Source organism: Misgurnus anguillicaudatus, chromosome 23, assembly GCF_027580225.2.
Source record: "Misgurnus anguillicaudatus chromosome 23, ASM2758022v2, whole genome shotgun sequence".
Taxonomy (NCBI): domain Eukaryota; kingdom Metazoa; phylum Chordata; class Actinopteri; order Cypriniformes; family Cobitidae; genus Misgurnus; species Misgurnus anguillicaudatus.
The window spans coordinates 19,073,780-19,096,927 of record NC_073359.2 but is presented as its reverse complement, the minus strand read 5'-3'; the positions used below and the strand labels follow the sequence as shown (position 1 = coordinate 19,096,927).

Genomic DNA, 23,148 nt, shown 5'->3' with positions numbered 1-23,148 from the left:
TCAGCCTTAAAAATATAAAAGGTATCCTAGTTAATTATGCATAAGAGGTGGGAAAACACTCGTGCATTAATGTTGAGAAATAAAGCAGAATATTTTAATGGTTCTCTAAACTCTTAAAGGCACATGACACAAGTGGAACATCTTATCAGATCTTGACTTATTATATCTTATCTTATTTCAGTATCATTTCACTCCCCTGCAGTCACATACAGAAAAAACACTTAAATTCAATCAGTTAATAAAGATCTGTGAGATTAAACATTACTGACAGATATGTCTGGATCAGATTAGTGTTGGTCAGTGGTCTTTTAAGAGACAGATTGGATATTGCTGACATAAGCATGCAAGTTTGGTCTTATCACCAAAAATGTGGTTACCTGATGATAAATCAGCAAATGCTAATGATCAGCACTTTTTAATGTTAAATTAAATAAATTAATCTGAATTCAGTGCATGGTAAAATGTCTGTACTCTGTATTTAAAGTAGAAGACGACTTCACTGTGCTTCACACATCACTTGACTGAACAGTGACTACAATGAGCATCTTTTGGTTTATAACTACACTGCTACTGCTGCACTTCTGCACACCAGGTAATGACTTCATATCAGACTTCACTAATAACAGCAGAGAGTTTCTAATAACCGTTTAAATAGTGTAACGCCACGTCAGCAGAGGGAGCCATCGCCGGAGTACTAGCTGAGCGCCGCCCTCTGCTTCTCTCTCGTCTTCCTGTGTATTTCCCATTTCACTGAGCTTACGGCAACATACAGACGCGAAGTATTGCCAGTTCTATCTGCATACCGAGCGTTCTATCTCCATTTTTATTCTGATATTCTGTTGTGACCATTGCCTGTTTGTTTGGACCTCTGTCTCTCTGATTATCCCTCTGTACTGTCGTTTGGATTGGACTGCTTATTGTTACTGGAATTATTCCTGGACCTTGTTTACCCCTTTGCCTTAAGATTTGGATTTGTTTGTATATCGGCTTTTACAATAAACATCTGCACATGGATCCCGCTGCCTCCGCATCATCATTACAGAATACTTCGCCTCCCATGGATCCAGCGGATGTCGCCAAGTTGCAGGCCGCCTATAACTACCAGAGCGATCTTCTTCAGAGTTTCCAGGAGCAACTCACCAAACTTCAGTCGGTAAACGAACACCTCACACGCTACATCCAGTCGTTACCAGCTACGAGTGCTAAGAAGGTGAGCGTTTCAGAGCCTGATAAGTTTGACGGCACCGCCGAACATGTTAAGGGGTTTATTCGCCAGTTAGAGATTTATTTCAATGATCACGATGATGGAAATATACCTGACGAAAAGAAATGCGCTAAAGTAATGTCTCTCTTATCTGGTAAAGCTATCGAGTGGGCTGCTGCGGTTTGGGATACGGATTTCAGACTACGCTCGTCCTATTCTTACTTTGTGCAACAACTCAGAGAAGTGTTTGAATATCCGGCGGGGGGTAAAACCGCGTCTTCACAACTAATCCACATGTCTCAAAACCATCGTCCGGTTGCTGAATATGCCATCGAGTTTCGTACTCTGGCCGCACAAAGTGGGTGGAATGAGAAATCGTTAAAGGACATATTTCAACACAGTTTAGATCTTGAGTTACAGGCAGAGCTTGCATGTAAAGGTGAGGATCTTTCATTTACTGACTATATCACGCTTGCAGTCCACATAGATAACCTTATGCGTAATGCACCCAAAAAATCCCATGCCCGAGCTTTCCTCAATGTTAGTGCCCCACCTAGAAAGCCGCTGGTTGCTCCCTCACCTGCTCCTACCTACAGCGAACCCATGCAGCTCGGATTAGCTCCGCTCTCCTTGGAGGAACGTCAACGCAGGCGTACTCAGAATCTGTGTTTCTACTGTGGAAATTCTGGACATCGCAATCTCAATTGCCCTGCTAAACTTCATCGCAATAACAGCATGGTGAGCGTTAAACCCTCATTACCATACCAAGAAGCCTGCACTTTGGATGTACAAATTATTCATGAAAATAATATCCTTTCTTTCACAGCGATGATCGACTCAGGAGCGGCTCTCAATCTCATTCATGAGGAAGTCGTAAAAGAATTTAATATTCCCACACAACCTTGTAACCCCCCTCTAAGAATTACTGCCATTGACAATGTACCTATAGGTACCGGTATCTCCCGACAAACTACCTCACTCACACTTCAAGTAGGACTACTACACCAGGAAACCATTTCGTTCTACGTTATATCATCCCCTCGCCACGACATCATTCTTGGACATCCCTGGTTATCGGCTCACGATCCGAAAATCTCATGGAGAACAGGTGAGATTACCCAATGGTCTCAATACTGCCTTTCCAACTGCATCACTCATCCCTTAATCAAGCCATGCCTCTCTACTAGTGTAGAAAGTCCTACTGTAAGAACTGTTGAAATTCCTGCCTGCTACCAAGAGTTTCAAGAAGTCTTTAGTAAATCCAAAGCCACTAAACTCCCCCCACATAGACCCTGGGACTGCGCTATTGACTTACTACCCAATGCTATGCCACCTAAAAGTAAAGTTTACCCCCTTTCACAGCCTGAAACTCAAGCTATGGAGGAATACATCACTGAAGCCCTCAATAATGAATTTATTCGGCCATCCACATCCCCCGCTGCAGCCGGCTTTTTCTTCGTCGAGAAGAAAGACGGTGGACTAAGACCATGTATTGATTACCGAGGACTGAACAACATCACAGTAAAATTTCCATATCCCTTACCATTAGTACCTGCAGCCCTTGAACAACTTCGTGAAGCCAAAATATACACCAAATTAGATTTGCGAAGCGCTTATAATCTCATCAGAATCAAGGAAGGGGACGAGTGGAAAACAGCATTTCATACCACCAGAGGGCACTATGAATATCTCGTCATGCCATATGGTCTATCTAACTCACCCGCAATATTCCAATCCTTCATCAATGAAATCTTCAGAGACCTACTAAACAAGTATGTAATCGCTTACATAGATGATATCCTCATTTACTCGACCACCCAGGAAGAGCATATTGACCACGTCAAAGAAGTACTTTCCCGTCTGTTGCAACACCAACTCTACGTCAAAGCCGAAAAGTGTGAGTTTCATGTAACGCAAACTAATTTCTTGGGTTACAACATCAGTCCTCAGGGTGTCGAAATGGACGTCGCCAAAATCGAAGCAGTCACAGAATGGCCACAACCACGCACAATTAAAGAACTTCAACGCCTTTTGGGCTTTGCTAACTTCTACCGTCGTTTTATCAGGAACTACAGTATGATAGCCTCGCCTCTCACCTCGTTACTCAAAGGGAAACCAAAGAAGTTAACCTGGACCCATCAAGAACAAGAAGCCTTTAACAAACTCAAGGTATGCTTCACCACAGCCCCTATCTTAAAACACCCTGATCCTAATAAACCCTTTCTTTTGGAAATAGATGCCTCTGACACCGGTATAGGTGCTGTACTTTCACAACGACAGGGTCCAACGAATAAATTGCATCCATGTGCCTACTATTCTCGTAAATTAACGAGTGCAGAGAGAAACTATGATGTTGGGAATAAAGAATTACTGTCTATGAAAGCCGCCCTTGATGAATGGAGACATTGGCTAGAGGGGGCCAAACATCAATTTCAAATTCTTACTGATCACAAGAATCTAGAGTATATTAAGAGTGCTAAACGACTCAATGCCAGGCAAGCTAGATGGTCACTTTTCTTTACACGTTTTAATTTCACTGTCACTTACAGACCCGGCAGCAAAAATAGCAAAGCTGATGCCCTCTCACGTCGTCATGAAGCCACACCCACAGAGAACATCTCCACTCCCATAATACCCTCATCACTGGTCATTGCACCTATATCTTGGGATATTATGCAGGAAATACAATCAGAACTCCAGAATGATCCATCACCACCTGAAAGCCCACCTGACAAAGTATACGTTCCTCGATCACTTCGATCTCGTGTTATTCAATGGATCCACGATTCGCTAAGCTCCGGACACCCAGGTATCAGTAGAACCACCACTCTCACCAAAACTACATTCTGGTGGCCGTCTTTGAATCACGACGTCTCTAATTATGTCAAAGCCTGTCGAGTCTGTGCCCAGTCTAAAACCCCCAAAGAACTGCCCTCTGGTCTCCTTAAACCTCTCCCCCTGCCACAACGCCCCATGTCACATCACAATTTCACCACAATTCTAGTCATCATAGATCGCTTTTCTAAGGCATGCCGTCTAGTACCACTTCAAGGTTTGCCCACAGCCATGAAAACAGCAGAAGCCATGTTTCACCATGTTTTCAGAAATTTTGGAATTCCAGAAGATATTGTATCCGATCGTGGTACCCAGTTCACCTCGCAAGTGTGGAAAGCTTTCTGCAAGCAGCTGGACATTAACGTAAGCCTAACTTCAGGTTATCATCCCCAGTCCAATGGACAAGTGGAACGCCTAAATCAAGAGATTGGTCGATACCTCCGATCATATTGCAGCAGAGAGCAACACCGCTGGGCTGAGTTTATTCCTTGGGCGGAATATGCCCAAAATTCACTACGACACTCTTCGACTGGTATCACCCCTTTTCAATGTGTCTTAGGATTTCAACCGCCTATGTTCCCCTGGTCAGGAGAACCGTCAGCTGTTCCTGCCGTAGATGAATGGATGAGAAGGAGTGAGGAAGTATGGAGCAGTGCTCACGTTAGGCTCCAAAGGGCTATCCGTCATCAAGAAGATCAAGCCAACCGACGTCGTCAACCCCATCCTCCCTACCAGTCTGGTCAAAGGGTCTGGCTCTCAACCAGAGATCTCAAGCTGCGCCTACCCTGCAAAAAGTTAAGCCCGAGGTACGTAGGACCTTTCAATATTGTCAGACAAATTAATGAAGTTACATATCAATTAGAACTCCCTGTTAATTACCGTATCTCTCCCTCTTTCCATGTCTCGCTCCTTAAACCATACCACCCGGATGCCGACCCCAACGCGGAAAGTCAAGAGCCACCCCCTCCTCTCGACGTTGCGGGGGAGCCAGCATACGCCGTGAGGGAGCTGTTGGACTCAAGACGACGTGGGGGCCGGCTCCAGTATCTGGTTGATTGGGAGGGATACGGTCCCGAGGAAAGGTCCTGGGTAGCCTCGGGTGACATCCTCGATCCTAACCTCATTGAAGATTTCCATCGAGCCAGACCTGACCGACCAGCACCACGGCCACGAGGTCGCCCTCGCAGAGCGCCAGGAGGCGCTCCTAGGAGGGGGGATTCTGTAACGCCACGTCAGCAGAGGGAGCCATCGCCGGAGTACTAGCTGAGCGCCGCCCTCTGCTTCTCTCTCGTCTTCCTGTTCATTTCCCATTTCAGTGAGCTTACGGCAACATACAGACGCGAAGTATTGCCAGTTCTATCTGCATACCGAGCGTTCTATCTCCATTTTGATTCTGATATTCTGTTGTGACCATTGCCTGTTTGTTTGGACCTCTGTCTCTCTGATTATCCCTCTGTACTGTCGTTTGGATTGGACTGCTTATTGTTACTGGATTTATGCCTGGACCTTGTTTACCCTTCTGCCTTACGATTTTGATTTGTTTGTATATCGGCGTTGACAATAAACATCTGCGCATGGATCCCGCTGCCTCCGCATCATCATTACAAATAGTTTGATAATAAGTACTTAGAATAGTAGAAAATACAGTGAATCTGTCTTTACCAATGCAAATGGACTTATTATCACTTTAAATATTACTAACATGCATTAACACAACTAAAAACATCACTAGAGGTTTTGTCATTCTCTCTTCAGGTGTCATTGTGGTTCATGGTATCGTTGGCGGAAAGGTGTCCATTCCACACAGCCGCCCATACATGGTCTACATTCGTGACACAAAAACCCATTTAGAATGTGTTGGAATTGTGGTAAGAGAAGATTTTGTGTTGACGGCTGCCCACTGCAAAAGAAAGTGAGTATAATGATATTCTATACGTGACCTTTGTTGTTAAAAATACAAAATCTGCATGTTTGTGAAATATTTATGATACATTTTGTAACTTCATTTCTAAGAAATGCAAACCTTCCACAAGGAAACCACATTTCCTAATGACCAGACATGCAGTTCAAACGAGACGCATCTGCAATTTGCTTTAATAGTTTGTAAATATACAGTCTCATACATTATTAATTTAGCATATTTATATTTATTTTATTTGGATTAATCTGCACCTACCAAAATTCCTCACAAAGCCTGGAGGACGGGATTAGAGTTGTGTGTTAGCAGTTTTAGCGGGTTGTTATATAAGAATAAAGCATTCCAGATTGCAGAATTTAATGCAACAAACTATAAACGTTTTTGTGGACAATATAATTGAAAATGTGGTATTGATAACAGAAATGTTGTAACCAATGCATTTACACATCTAACAACTATTTAATGATTACTATTAAACAATCGTATAGTACACTCATACACTAATAAAGTATTTAGTGAATGTGTATTGTATACAAAAACAGCGCCACCAAAGTATTGTTAAAAAATTATGTAATTCTTTTCATTGGGGCTAAATTTTTATAACATTTAGTTTATTTTGTTTGCTTTAGTCATCTCATGGTGTATTTGGGTGTTGATGACACAAATCATTTACCTGCTGGTATAGAGGTCGATGCCTTTCCATATCCAGGTTTTGATAACAAGCCAGGTGATGACATCATGCTACTAAAGGTTTGTCTTATTTTAGCAACAACTGATCAATTTTAATATGCATTTGCATGTTTGTATGTATGTGTAATACATAACTTATAATATAGACATAGGACACATCATTTTAAGCAGCTTTACATGTCTTCCTGTTTAGCTGAAAACCCCAGTAACTCTGAGCGAGACTGTGAATATCATTGACCTGCCAGAAACTAATAGAGAGGAAATCTCAAGTTATTGCATGGTTATGGGTTGGGGATGGCAGAAATAGGGGAGAGCGGGGTATGTTGTCACACTTTTCACACTGTCTAACATTTACTGAGCACCATACATCAAAATGGTATAAATCTCATACCAAATGAAAGAAGGAAGTCTTGGGCACATATGTTGTATTCATAACATCTTTATATCTTATCTCATTACAGAGTTGTAGACTGTTGAATAGTGACTGTGCACTTGTGACAATTTGCCCCATCGGAGGGTAAGTTGTCACACTAGGGCGGGTAAGTTGTCACACTAGATTATCTAAAAATAAGAACACAACTACTTAATTGTGAATATTGATTTTAATTTTTAAACTCAAACCAAACTGGAAATATAAACATCCGTGCCTGGAGAATCTGGAAAAACAATTATTTCAATCCAAATAATGCACATTTCAATTAAGTGGCAAGACCACTTTACTTTGAACTTTGGTTCAAATGTTCTATGGCTTTCACATAAAACCAGATAACTGAATGGAACGCTGCAGATAACTTGCTTAACTTAACATGTTTAACCTCTGAACAAAACAGATGCCCTGTATGACTAATAGGACTCATCTCCAGAATCACAATTCTGACACACATAAATTGCCTGGCCTGAGGTGCAAGCATCATGGGCCCAATTGTTGCATTTTACACATTTTACCCAGGTCTCCTTTGGACGACTCTTTGAAAATGGCTCTACACAGACGAGGCAGAAGCACTCTTCATCATCTGATGATGACTCTTGCATGATTTTTCTTCTTTTAGCTGCCTTGTTTTTCATAGGTCCAGATTTCTGCTTCCCTTTCTTTTGAAACAGCTTTTTGCTAGATTGAGGCTTATTCTTTTCTATATCATGTTTTCTGAGCATGTTCGATGTGTTTGTTTGTACAGGGGCAAGTTGTCAGATGTGACGACTTGCCCCAAAGTCATTGAGACAACTTGCCCCATACTTACTTGTGTGCTAATGTTGTCTAAATCTCAAGTTTAGCTCATCATATCACTTTAGCTAAAGTATCAAAAGACACTTTACGGTCTCCTCTATTTTGTGCAAAATAATCATTTTAAACATTCACACCTAACAAAGTTGTATTGCATAAAATGTAAAGTGATTTTTTTTTACTTTTTAAGCAGAAAAATAAGAAAATTGTGCTAACCTCAGATTACAGTGATCTTGACCACATGTGAACAGGAAGTTCACTATAGATGAAGAAGTCACATAAAGTGGCTATTTGATTTTTGAGATAGAGCCTCTAGTGTTGGAGTTATTAACAGTGTGACAACTTACCCGTGTGACAACTTACCCCGCTCTCCCCTACAATAAGAGGAGTCCATCAAAGATCCTGAAAGAAGTGAAATTGACTCTTTTAGACTCTAAAAATTGTGCCACACGTAACACATTATGCACTGAGGGAACGGCTGGACCAGCACAGGTATTCATGTCATACGCGTGCTTCTGTACGAAAGATTTAAATGATTATATTGTAATTGTATTTTGATGGTATAATTATGGCTAATTGAAGCACAATTTCACAACCAGGGGGATGCTGGGGGCCCACTTATTTGCGGAAATGTCCCACAGGGCATTGTGTCTTACCAAATAAAGGACGAGTGTACAAGCTTTTCAGTGTATACTCAAATCTCTCACTACCTTCCATGGATTCATGACATCATGAACAAAGCTCGTTAAAGCATTACAAACCAAGTCATGTTTGATATTTGAGCATGTGTGATTTAAGAAAGCTCATAAATAAAGGCAAATCTTTATCACATTTTAAGTGTTTTAAAATGATTACTTTCTTCAACTGCATGATTGTTTTGTATTACAAATGTTCACAGAAGGCACCTTGTGGTGATTTATACCACTGAATTAAATAAATAAACAGCAAAGAAAATAGGCTGATGTGCCATGATTTGTTAAACAAAACCAGTCAGTTGTTTTATTGATTGCTGAGCAATCACAGTTAGCCATAAAAATAAATGTAGTTTTGATTTAATAGAATTTGATTGATTTAATGCAAAAAGCAAGTCTAGCAAAAAAGTCCCACCTCAGCATTTAGCCTGAAAAATAAAACTGTATTTTATCATACAGAAGATGCAAAAAAGCGGTGCATTAAAGGGATACTTCACCGATTTAGCATTCAGCTTTGTATCTGTAGAAACCCGGCAGTATTACTGAATGACCATGTTTCCCTCCCTCATTTCCCCCTGAGAGGAGAGATATCTGCATTTTGGTTCTGCAAAAAAAGTCCTCCGATGATGTAATATGACGATTTTTGCATCATCGGAGGACTTTTTTGCAGAACCAAAATGCAGATATCTCTCCTCTCAGGGGGAAATGATGGAGGGAAACATGGTCATTCAGTAATACTGCCGGGTTTCTACAGATACAAAGCTGAATGCTAAATCGGTGAAGTATCCCTTTAACAATATTCATCAATAAAAGAAATCAGCACAAAACTGACAATTTTGAGAAAATGGCAAACACATTTTGGTAACACTTTACAATAAGGTTCATTATAGTTAACATTAGTTAATGAATAACAATGGCATGTGAAAATTATGACAGAATTTTCATTTTGGGTGAACTATCACCCAAGTATTTGTATTAAATTAGGAAAGTTTTCATTTCAATGATAGTTCTGAAATAAGATATCACATGAGGATTTGCTTCATCTTTTTAAACGATTTGTGTTCAAAAGTAACTTAGCTTTGACTTTACAGAATTTAAATGCTTAAAGGGATACTCCAGCCTATAATGAAAATTACCCATAATTTACTCACCCTCAAGCCATTCTCGATCAACATAATTATAATTTTTCAGACGAACACAAAGTTATTTTAAGTAATGTGCTTGATTTTCCAAGCTTTTTAGCGGTAGAAAACAGGTACCAGGGAACCACTTCTAATGACTTCACTGTGCTTCACACATCGCTGGACTGAACAGTGACTACAATGAGCCTCTTTTGGTTTATAACTACACTGCTACTGTTGCACTCCTGCACCCCAGGTAATGACTTCATATCAGACTACACTAATAAGAGTAGAAAGTTTCTCATAACCGTTTAAATAATTTCATAATAAGTAGGAGAAAATACAGGGAATCTGTACAATACTTTTAACAATACTTCATGTTTTAACACAACTAAAAACATCACCAGAGGTTTTGTCAATCTCTTTTTAGCTGTCGGCATGGATCATGGTATCTTTAATGGTAAGGTGTCCATTCCACACAGCCGCCCATATATGGTCTACATTCGTGACAAACACACATCTACAATTTTTGATAATAGAAGATTTATGATGACGGCTGCCCACGGCAAAAAAAAAGTGAGTAAAATAATATACTATCAGTGAAATCAAAACACAAACTTACCTAACTATAAAACCTTAGTTGTAAAATGAAAAGCTGATTTTTTTTTCTATTATGTGTACAATATCATTGAAATGTGATATTGATCACAGAAACTTTATTATCAACACATTTTCAGGTGTAATTAACATTTACTGACTTATATGTTAATAAAATGGTGAATGATATTTTAATAGGTGAATGATGCAACCAAAGTATTGTCAGACTAAATGTGTAAATCGATGCAGGAATACAATAAGGCGACTCCATCAAGATTCCTGAAAGAAGTGAAATTGACTCTTTTAGACTCTGAAAATTGTCACACTTTTCTTTACTGAGGGAACAGTTGGGCCAGCACGGGTATTTATTTCATACATTTCACTTGTTTACTGTCATTGGGACAAAACTCTTTAAAAAGGTTCTAATATTTGCCATTTAGTATGTAATGTAATATGTATATTTTTGTATGGGAACCAGCCCCAGAGACAGCTAGAGACTCTTTTTAGTGTTAAAAACAATTAATGATTATATTGTTATTGTTTTTAATGTTATATTTATGGCTTACATAAGCAAACTTTCTCTTATAGGGAGACTCTGGTGGTCCACTTATTTGTGGAAATGTCCCACAGGGCATTGTGTCTTACTCCATATCGAGGTCTACAACATCATTCAGCTTATTATACAACTAAAGATGAACCCTTATCACTCCATAAGCCTGTTGATTTCTGAAGCAAAAACTTACACAATCTAGCTGTATTACAAATGTTCACAATAGGCCATCACTGTCACCTTGTGGTAAAGATTTATAACATAAAATAACTGGAGAATAAACAATAAGGTAAATAGGCAGTGCCGGGATTTGTTAAGTAAAACCAGTCAGTTATTTAACGATACTGATCAAGCAAGCACATTTAGCCATAAAATACATTTAGTTTTCACCTAATAGAATCTGATTGATTTAAAGGCGGGGTGCACAATCTCACGGTTTGAAATCACCTAAACAAACACACCTCCTAACCCAACAAAATCTGGATCTTATTTTGATAGACCCTCCCCACACTTACGCAACCCAGACAACGATGTTGGTTAGTAGACACGCCCCTTACTGCTGATTGGCTACAAGTGTGTTGTGCTACTCGGCCCAACTCCCTTTTCCAAAGTGTTTCTCAAAAATTGAATGCTACCAGCAAATACACACCTCACCATTACTGCCACGAAACTGAGCTGTTTGCATCACAAAAGTTTAGCTTCCACCTTTAAACTAGCAGCATGTATCACATTTCAGCCTTAAAAATAAAAGGTATCCTAGTTAATTATGCATAAGAGGTGGGAAAACACTTGTGCATTAATGTTGAGAAATAAAGCAGAATATTTTAATGGTTCTCTAAACTCTTAAAGGCACATGACACAAGTGGCACATCTTATCAGATCTTGACTTATCTAATTTCAGTATCATTTTACTCCACTGCAGTTACATAAGGACAGAAAAACACCTAAATTCAATCAGTTAATAAAGATCTGTGAGATACTGGCAGATATGTTTGGATCAGATTAGTGTTGGTCAGTGATCTTCCAGGAGACAGATTGGACATTGCTGACATAAGCATGTATGTTCTTATCACCAAAAGTGTGGTTACTTCATGATAAATCAGCAAACGCTGATGATTGGCACTTTTCAGAGCTGTTAAATTAAATAAACTGATCTGAATTCAGTGTCCCTTAGAGGTGCTGTACTGTTTTTCCAATGGTGGAATATCAAAGGTTAATATCTCCTTCATTAAAGTATCTCTGGATCCCTTGTTTGTTGCCATGGACATTTATTGATACTTCATCCACTGTCTGTTTGTTGTCATTATTGATTGTCTACTTTGGTTACGTCAAGTTCAACATACATACACCCTATACACTCGCCTAAAGGATTATTAGGAACACCTGTTCAATTCCTCATTAATGCAACTATCTAATCAACCAATCACATGGCAGTTGCTTCAATGCATTTAGGGGTGTGGTTCTGGTCAAGACAATCTCCTGATCTCCAAACTGAATGTCAGAATAGGAAAGAAATGTGATTTAAGCAATTTTGAGCCTGGCATGGTTGTTGGTGACAGAAGGGCCGGTCTGAGTATTTCACAATCTGCTCAGTTACTGGGATTTTCACGCACAATCATTTCTAGGGTTTACAAAGAATGGTGTGAAAAGGAAAAAATATCCAGTATGCAGCAGTCCTGTGGGCGAAAATGCCTTTTTGATGCTAGAGGTCAGAGGAGAATGAGCAGACTGATTCAAGCTAATAGAAGAGCAACTTTGACTGAAATAACCACCACAACACGCACAACCTTGAGGAGGATGGGCTACAACAATTTGCACAAGCTCACCAAAATTGGACAGTTGAAGACTGGAAAAATGTTGCCTGGTCTGATGAGTCTCGATTTCTATTGAGACATTCAGATGGTAGAGTCAGAATTTGTCATAAACACAATGAGAACATGGATCCATCATGCCTTGTTACCACTGTGCAGGCTGCTGTTGGTGGTGTAATGGTGTGGGGGATGTTTTCTTGGCACACTTTAGGCCCCTTAGTGCCAATTGGGCATCGTTTAAATACCACGGCCTACCTGAGCATTGTTTCTGACCATGTCCATCCCTTTATGACCACCATGTACCTATCATCTAATGGCTACTTGAAGCAGGATAATGCACCATGGCACAAAGCTTGAATCATTTCAAATTGGTTTCTTGAACATGATAATGAGTTCACTGTACTGGACCCCACAGTCACCAGATCTCAACCCAATAGAGCATCTTTGGGATGCGGTGGAACGGGAGCTTCGTGCTCTGGATGTGCATCCCACAAATCTCCATCAACTGCAAGATGCTATTCTATCAATATAGACCAACATTTCTAAAGAATGCTTTCAGCACCTTGTTGAATCAATGCCACGTAGAATTAAGGCAGTTCTGAAGGTGAAAGGGGTCAAACACAGTATTAGTATGGTGTTCCTAATAATCCTTGGTTGAGTGTATATCCAACAATTCATTGTATGGGGTCAAAAAAAATTAAAGCCAAAGATCATTAGGATATTAAGTAAAGATCATGTTCCATTCATATTTTGTACATTTCCTACCATAAATATATATAAAAATATTTTTGTGAGCGAGCTTCATTTGGACAACTTTAAACTTTTTTTTTGCAACCTCTGATTCCACATTTTCAAATAGGTGTATCTTGGCCAAATATTGTCCTATCCGAACAAATTATTTCAAGATTCAAGATTCTTTATTCATCACACACATATATCATAAGTATGTAATAGCAGTGAAATGCAGATGGTCAACTCTACAGACAGTGCAAAATATTCAAATATTTAACCGACCAACTGATAAGAAGAAATTATAATTATTATTAAACGATTATTATTTTGTCGTATTATGATATTTTATTTAAATGAGCTGTATTTAAAGCAGAAGACTTCACTGTCCTTCACCCATTGCTTGACTGAACAGTGGCTGTGTCTCACTTTGCTTCCTTGTTTAGTAGTCAGGGCACTGATCAGGGAGTCGGCCATTTTAAGGGCTGTCTCAATCGCAAAATTCTTCCAGTGCACTGGAACGTTCATTTCTTAACGATTCCCACAATGCAACGCAAAACCCCATGAGCATCGATGGTCCCTATGTTCCCTTACCAGAAATCACCTGACCTTTTCTAAAGCTGTCCAACCGAAATCACGTAAGCCAACTCAATAAGCTTCATGAAACGCAACTATAGGACTTTTGTAAAGACAAATGTTTGTTTAAGTTTTAATATTAACACACATTGCTAGACAGGAAGGGACCACAATCTACTTAATATTTAAATGTTTCTGTATTTCTTCAAAGTATGCACATATATGTGATAAAAAATAAGAAAACAAAATTAAATATACTTTAACAAGTGTTTGAAATTGAGTCAGAGAGATGTTGGTTTTGTAGACTGTTAATGAATAGCAGCTGTAAATGATCACAACGTGCTTAAGCATTTCCTTACCAGTGCCCGAACCGGTGGACACAATGTACTTATTCAAGACCTCAGGAGCTGACTGAGACACAGCAGTTCAGCATTTCAGCCTTATAAAAATAAAAAAGGTATTTTATTATGCAGAAGATGCGAGAAAAAGTAATGCATTAACAATTCCTCTAAGTAAAAAAATCAGCACAGAATTGACAATGTTGAGAAAAACGACAGAATATTTTATGGTTCTCAAGTGGCACATCTCATCAGTTCTTGACTTATCTTATTTCAGTATCATTTCACTCCACTGCAGTCACATAAGGACAGAAAAACACATTAATTCAATCAGTTAATAAAGATATATGAGATTAAACATTACAGGCAGATATGTTTGGATCAGATTATGTTTGGTCAGTGGTCTTCCAGGAGACAGATTGGACATTGCTGACATAAGTATGTATGTTTGATCTTATCACCAAAAGTATGGTTACTTCATGATAAATCAGCAAACGCCGATGATCAGCACTTTTGAAAGGTGCTTAATTAAATAAACTGATCTGAATTCAGTGCATGGTATAGTGTTTGGTTTTATCTTCCTGGTCTGAGTCCCTTGACTCTGTATTTAAAGCAGAAGACGACTTCACCGTGCTTCACACATCACTTGACTGAACAGTCACTACAATGAGCATCTTTTGGTTTATAACTACACTGCTACTGCTGCACTCCTGCACCCCAGGTAATGACTTCATATCAGACTACAATAATAACAGCAGACAGTTTCTCATAACCCTTTAAATAGTTTCATAATAAGTACTTAGAATAGGAGGAAATAAAGTGAATCTGTCTTTACCAATGCAAATGGATTTATTATCATTTTGAATATTACTAACATGCAATAACACAACTAAAAACATCACCAGAGGTTTTATCAATCTCTCTTCAGGTGTCGGTGTGGTTCATGGTATCGTTGACGGTAAGGTGTCCAGTCCACACAGCCGCCCATACATGGTCTACATTCGTGACCCACAAACACCTTCAGAAGCATGTGGTGGTTTTTTGGTAAGAGAAGATTTTGTGTTGACGGCTGCCCACTGCAAAAAAGAGTGAGTATAATGATATGCTATAAGTGACCTTTGATGTTAAAATACAAAATCTGCATGTCTGTAAAATATTTATGATACATTTTGTAACTAACCTTCCACAAGGAAACAATTCCTAATGACCAGACGCGAGATGAATCTGAAATTTGCTTTAATCGTTTGTAAAGGAAGAGTTTTGTTGCAAAATGAGATAAATCCATTTTTTTACATTTTTGACAAAACATGTTTATTATTATGTTATCATGTTATTCTTTTGTCTTATTGTGCTACTTAGCTGTATTTTTTAAGTTATGAAGGTTTAAATCAAAACAAACCAACTGCAGTTGCATTGAAATTAATTGGAATGCAGAACCAAAAAACGAGATTTCTGAACAATTAAAAAAACGGTGGTTATCTCGTTTTGCAACGAAACTCTTCAAATACAGTCTCATACGTTATTAATTTTGCATATTTATATTTATTTTATTTGGATTAATCTGCACCTACCAAAATGCATTTACACATCTAATAACCATTTAATGATGAATATTAAACAATCGTATAGTACACTCATACACTAATAAAGTATCCAGTGAATGTGTATTGTTTACATAAACAGCGCTACCAAAGTATTGTCACAAAATTATATAAATCTTTTCTTTGGGGCTAAATTTTTATAACATTTAGTTTATTTTGTTTGCTTTAGTCATCTCATGGTGTATTTGGGTGTTGATGACACAAATGATTTACCTGAGGGTATAGAGGTCGATGCCTTTCCACATGAAAGTTTTGCAAACAAGCCAGGTTATGACATCATGCTACTGAAGGTTTGTCTTATTTTAGCAGCAACTGATCAATTTTAATATGCATTTGTATGTGTAATACATTTCTTTAATAAAAAAGACATATGACACATCATTTTAAGCAGCTTTACATGTCTTCCTATTCAGCTGAAAACCCCAGTAACTCTGAGCGAGACAGTGAAGACCATTGCCCTGCCAGGAGCTAGAGCAAAAAGCTCAAGTAACTGCATGGTCATGGGTTGGGGCTGGGAGAAATACGGGCACGCGTCTCCATCAAGAGTCCTGAGAGAAGTAAACTCGACTCTTTTAGACTCTGAAAATTGTGCCATACCTCACACTATATGCACTGAGGGAACAGCCGGACCATCACAGGTATTCATTTCATATGCTCTCACTTATGCTTTTGTATGCAAGATTTTAATCATTATACTGTAATTGTATTTTGATGGTATAATTATGGCTAATTGAAGCACAATTTCACAAACAGGGGGACGATGGGGGTCCACTTATTTGTGGAAATGTCGCACAGGGCATCATGTCTTACTTCATACAGGTGGAGTCTACAACCTACCTTAGCATTTATACTCAAATCTTTCACTACCTTCCATGGATTCGTGAAATAATGGAAACAACTCTTTAAAGCACACAAACCAAGTCATGTTTGATATTAGAGCATGTGTGTGATTTAAGAAAGTTCATTGAATGTACTTGCTTGAAATAAAGGCAAATTCTTATCACATTTTAAGTGTTTTAAAATGATTACTCTCTGCAACTCCATGATTGTTTTGTATTACATGTTCACTGCAGACACCTTGGTTTGAAAATTTATACCACTGAATTAAGTAACTAAACAGCAAAGAAAATAGGCTGATGTGCCATGATTTGTTAAAAACAAAACCATGGGTTATTTTACAAGGCTGAGCAATCACAGTTGCTGTAAAAATACATTTAGTTTGATTGAATAGAATTTGATTGACTTAATATAAAGAGCAAGTTTAGCACAAAAGTCCCACTTAGAAACATGTTCGGTATTCAGTCTGAAAAATGTTATGTATTTTATTACACAGAAGATGCGAGAAAATAAATGTAATGCATTAATATTCATCAATAAAAGAAATCAGCACAAAACTGACAATTTTGAGAAAATGGCAGAACATTTTTATGCTTCTCCAGAGAGATGCACAATTTTAACTCTACTGCAGTTACATAAACAAGAAAAAAACACTTCAATCAGTTAATAAATATCTGTGAGATTAAACATTACAGACAGATATGTCTGGATCAGATTAGAGTTGGTCAGTGATCTTCCAGGAGACAGATTGGACACTGCTGACATATACATGTATGTTGTGTTACTTCATGATAAATCAGCAAAAGCTGATGATCGGCACTTTTCAGAGATGTTTAAGTACAGATATGAATCTGAAATGAATTAATCAGATATGAAATTTCTAGCTTCATTTTCCTGGTATGAGTCCCTTGACTCAGTTAGTGATGGTGGGAGAAACGAAGCTTTGCTTCGCAAATTGATTCAGTTTTTTGAAGCGATTGAAACACCATCGCTGGCGACACCTGCTGGTCAAAATAGTGTAAAAGCAGCAAGACATTTTACACTTTTTACAAAATAATAGCAAGATTTTTTAAATTATTATTTTTCTTTAAACGTAATTTAATTTAATTAAGACATAATTAAAAGTGAATTCTGTGTTTTTAGTGTATACAAATTATTACAACGAACTCCCTTTTTAATTATGCACTTTTTTTCATTAAATCTGTCTATTAACAAAAAGTAGACAAAATGGTAGTGTTAATAGTCAGAAGAATGAATGTTTTATGAACTTTTATAATAAAACTGACCCAAGTTCACGTACACTGGTCATTTGTGATCAACTCCCCCTAGTGGTGAATCATCAGATTTTCGAAATATTTCGAAACAGTTATGACTTAATGGCTGCGTCCGAAAACTCTAAATTGCTGCCTTCTGAGGCAACTTACCGAGGCAGGAAGGCATCAAGGCATGTCCGAATTTAATGTTAAGTTTACTACCTGTCTCCTGAGATACCTATGCTTGGGCGTACAATAAGAATGTGATTGGTCGAGCCTGGTCGAGTTCGAAAAAATAAAATGGTGGCCAAGGAAGCGACTGGAGCACAAATTTAATGTAAATAAAGGTAGATTTTCACTTTTACACCTTTTAATTGCATTTCTACCGAGAAATTAGTATTGTAGTTTTCAAATACCGGTATGTGATTAGTTATGACAAAGGCACTCTCTGTTTATATTTCAAACACGCTGCCTTTGAAGCGCGTCCGAAAGAGTTTCTCTGAGCTGCCTTCATGCCTCCGAAGTCATTTCCTCATGCCTCAGCGTGCTTCGAAATCGCCCATCACTAGACTCAGTATTTAACACTGAAGAGTGTATCTCGTGGTGTATTTGGGTGTTAATGACACAGAATATTTACCTGAGGGCATAGAGGTCGATGCCTTTCCACATCCAGATTTTATGGGTGAGTACCATTGTGACATCATGCTAAAGCAACTCCAGTCCTCGGGAGCCACTGCTCTGCACATTTTGGATGTCTCCCTTATTTAACACACCTGATTCAGATCATCAGCTCGTTAGGATAGATTCCATGAACTGAACTGAGTGTGTCGGATTTGAGGGACATCCAAAATGCGCGGAGCACTGGGCCCCGAGGACTGGAGTTGAGAACCACTGTGCTAAAGGTTTGTATACAGTATTGTTCAAAATAATAGCAGTACAATGTGACTAACCAGAATAATCAAGGTTTTTAGTATATTTTTTATTGCTACGTGGCAAACAAGTTACCAGTAGGTTCAGTAGATTCTCAGAAAACAAACAAGACCCAGCATTCATGATATGCACTAGAGATGTTGCGATACCATTTTTCTCTTCCCGATACCGATTCCGATACCTGGGCTCAGGGTATCGGCCGATACAGAGTACCGATCCGATACCTGGGTGTGTCTCTGTATAATATACAGCTGTACATACTACTAGCCCTGTATGAATGGATATAACTGTTTTATGGTGTGCTTCAGACTTATTCCTGTATAAAACATGAACAAATACATACAGTGAACTACAGTATTTTTATTATCTGAAAGACATTTAACAGTAATATTTATTTTTCTTATGAGAAAATCAGCCACAAATCTAACACTGTAAACTGAAAGGCTGTTTTAGTTTTAGAATAATTGGAAAAATCTGTGGAATTCTTCGGGATGGTTTTAAATTAAAGAATTTAAGCTATTAAATAGTACAAAATTGCATCTAAAATAATTACTTTTTAAAGGCTTACAATTAAAATGAATACACCAAACCAATGAGTCCTCTGAATTAAACTGGACCAACATGAACCAGATAATGTGCTTGTCAAGATAGAATTATAGTTTGTAGCCTAAAATGACATATATTATTGTTAATGTATATTATAGCAAAATAAAAGCTTGTGTTACTACGTTCTTATTATGAATTAGGCACGTATGAAGATAATTTCATCATTTTTACAACGCAATGTAAACTTTATATTAAACATAACAATAGCATTCGTCTTGTAAACTGATTTGAAATGATGATGTGTGCTGACTTTCGCGTCACATAGACATAAACTCAGTGGTAAGTTTTATTTCATCTCAAATATCAAACAGTTCATGCTCTTATCATTAAAAACAATCACAGCAAACAGCACGCGCAGGGTTCATGTACTTGTCAATGCTGCTCACAAATGCATAAGGGTATGTGTGCTTGTTGTCAATGACATCTCAAATCTCAAGCGCGGGGTATGTGTGCTTGTCAATCACGGGCATTAAATCTGCGGAGTTTTCCGTGGAAATCTGCGGGCGCGGATTCCGTTGAGACATGTCGATGTTTTATTAGTCTGAAATACTTACAAACAGCGGACATACGGCTGCACGCTTTCATTCCTTCGCCGCTCTAGGTAAACAATGGTTGCGTCACGCGTGTGGTAACTTCCTGGTGTTCGCATTCAGAGCAGCGAAGAAGAAATGAGTTTCGCTTTGCAGCGTTAGCTTTAGTGTTAGCTATAACGGGCATAACTAGGTTAATTAAGAAAATGGTATCGGATCGGTACATGGGTTCAAGTACTCGCCGATTCCGATGCCAGATTTTTTTGTGGTATCGGACGCATTTCCGATACTGGTATCGGAATCGGAACAACTCTAATATGCACGCTCTTAAGGCTGTGCAATTGGGCAATTAGTTGAAAGGGGATTTTTCTGGGATTTAGCAATCCTGTGAATCACTAAACTAATATTTAGTTGTATGACCACAGTTTTTTAAAACTGCTTGACATCTGTGTGGCATGGAGTCAACCAACTTGTGGCACCTCTCAGCTGTTATTCCACTCCATGATTCTTTAGCAACATTTCACAATTCATTCACATTTCTTGGTTTTGCTTCAGAAACAGCATTTTTGATATCACCCCACAAGTTCTCAATTGGATTAAGGTCTGGAGATTGGGCTGGCCACTCCATAACATTAATTTTGTTGGTTTGGAACCAAGACTTTGCCCGTTTACTAGTGTGTTTTGGGTCATTGTCTTGTTGAAACAACCATTTCAAGGGCATGTCCTCTTCAGCATAGGGCAACATGACCTCTTTAAGTATTTTAACATATGCAAACTGATCCATGATCCCTGGTATGCGATAAATAGGCCCAAAACCATAGTAGGAGAAACATGCCCATATCATGATGCTTGCACCTCCATGCTTCACTGTCTTCACTGTGTACTGTGGCTTGAATTCAGAGTTTGGGGGTCGTCTCGCAAACTGCCTGTGGCCCTTGGACCCAAAAAGAACAATTTTACTCTCATCAGTCCACAAAATGTTCCTCCATTTCTATTCAATTCAATTCAATTCAATTCAATGTTATTTATATAGCGCTTTTCACAAGTGTTAATTGTTGCAAAGCAGCTTTACATGAGAAGATGTAGAGGAGAACACAGAAAATCAATAGATAATATAAGAAGTAGAGATAGCGGTTAAACCGTACAAGCGAGCATATTAATAATGTAACGTATACAGTAAAGTGCTAAGTTAAGCCAAAGTTGGCTGACTCTCCCTGGGACGAAAACCCCCCTAGGAAAAAACCCAATGGGAAAAACTCCTAGAAGGACAAAAACCCTTGGGAGGAATTAATATATATTTATATATATATATATAGATACGGTAGGGATAGGAGGCGTGTAAGCAAATTAAACTGGTTTAGCCGGTGGTCGTTGGTCGGGCATCGGCTGGTCATCACGTTGAAGGACAGCCAGTGGATCAGTGGTGTGATGATCTTCACAGCAACAGGAACTGGGTCTGTTTGTCTCATTGTCCTCGTGGTTGAGGACGAGACAGGGAGAGAAAAACAGAATTCTATTAGCGTAGGGGCCGTTCGCATGTAATGCAAGTGTCAAACATTATAGTGGTTCAAGTCAGCTCGGTTCCAGACAGGCTAACTATTGCAGCAATAGTGTATTACCCATATGAGGTATGTGAGTGCTTTGTTCTAGACAAACTAACTACTGCGGGAAATGTACATTTACTGGACATTTTATGTTAATTCTTTTTGTTAAAGAAGAATGTCTTAAGTTTAGATTTAAATTGATCGACTGTGTCTGATACTCGAACATTATTTGGTAAATCATTCCAGAGCTAAGTAGGAAAAGGATCTACCACCTTTAGACACTTTTGATATTCTAGGGATAATTAAGTGACCAGAATTTTGTGAGCACAGTTTACGTGATGGATTGTATTCTGATAGTAGTTCTTTAATATACGAGGGCGCTAGGCCATTTAAGGCTTTGTAGGTGATTAGTAATATTTTTAATTGTATGCGATATTTAACTGGTAGCCAGTGTAAAGATGCCAGAATTGGACTGATGTGGTCATACTTTTTAGATCGAGTAAGCACTCTTGCGGTGGCGTTTTGAACCAGCTGTAGCTTGTTTACCTGATTTGCATGGCATCCCCCGAGTAACGAGTTACAATAGTCTATTCTAGAGGTCATAAAAGCATGGATAAGCTTTTCTGCGTCTGATGCAGACAGCATCTTTAGGCCAGTTGATGTGTTCTTTGGCAAATTGTAACCTCTTCTGCACATGCCTTTTTTTTAACAGAAGGACTTTGCGGGGGATTCTTGAAAATAGATTAGCTTCACACATTGTAAAAAATATATATTTTAAAAAATTGTGGAAACTGAAAGTTAAGTATTGACTCAACATATTGCTTTCAAAAAATTCTCGCTAAACAAAAATATGCATTGTGGTAATTAAAACCTAAAGAATTGGCTTAAAACAAAAATGTATATTCACAGAACATATTAAACTCTGCTCAGCCAATTTATCGTGTCAAATGAAAAATCTGAGTTGACTGAACATAGTTCAGCCAGAAAAGCGTATGGGAATGCACCTGAATTTAATTGGCTTCAGTGTGGATGCGTGGCAGTTGATGATCGACATTTTCTACAATAAAGTTATGGTAAGTACTTAAATATTTACATTTAAGACATTTTTAAGTATTTTTAAAGTCATTTTCTAGTTAAACTGAGTGAAAATCTGAATAATTACAGCATACAAACAAAAGCATATGATGTTTTCTCCTCAGTGTAACGCACCGAGCAATGCTTCATTTAGTGAGGAAATGGCAAGGTCACTACAACTTTCACAGTGAGTATATTATATTTGTATTTCTTAACATATTTGTGTGAAAACTGTTAGCTTTTTCGAGATTTGGGTGCGTTTTTTTATTAAGAGCCGCTGCGCCGCGCACACACACGTGCACACATAGACATGAAAGGCTGCTTGCAACGCGCGCCTTTCTAGAGAGAAATTGTCACGTTTTTTAAATAAATGAATATATTACGAGTGTAGAGGCTTCTGTATTTGGCCTGGAAGTCACGAAACGGGCGCGTTGTTTACATGTATTTGACTGTATGCAGCACTGCGCAGACAAATCAACCTATGACATCA

General features: G+C 38.5%; 1 protein-coding gene across 2 annotated transcripts; it reads left to right on the top strand.

The window, feature by feature from the left end:
- The first annotated feature begins 533 nt into the window (after positions 1–533).
- Positions 534–17,301, top strand: LOC129453880 (granzyme G-like). 2 transcript variants are annotated; one of them, XM_073862092.1, is made up of 5 exons: positions 534–592; positions 15,212–15,371; positions 16,054–16,174; positions 16,298–16,522; positions 16,638–17,301. In XM_073862092.1, exons 1-5 carry the CDS (start codon positions 538–540, stop codon positions 16,788–16,790), a joined length of 714 nt encoding a protein of 237 aa, XP_073718193.1. In that variant the 5' UTR covers positions 534–537; the 3' UTR covers positions 16,791–17,301. The 2 variants fall into 2 exon arrangements, with proteins under 2 accessions (XP_073718193.1, XP_073718192.1); XM_073862091.1 differs by lacking the exon at positions 534–592 and adding an exon at positions 14,406–15,004 and having other exon boundaries at positions 16,638–17,266.
- The last annotated feature ends 5,847 nt before the right edge of the window (positions 17,302–23,148 follow it).

Excerpts from the sequence above, each read along its gene's own strand:
- LOC129453880 (XM_073862092.1), top strand. The coding sequence starts at position 538 with ATGAGCATCTTTTGGTTTATAACTACACTGCTACTGCTGCACTTCTGC. Across the intron at positions 16,175-16,297 it reads ATGACATCATGCTACTGAAG|CTGAAAACCCCAGTAACTCT; the intron begins GTTTGTCTTATT and ends CTTCCTATTCAG. Across the intron at positions 16,523-16,637 it reads GAACAGCCGGACCATCACAG|GGGGACGATGGGGGTCCACT; the intron begins GTATTCATTTCA and ends TTTCACAAACAG.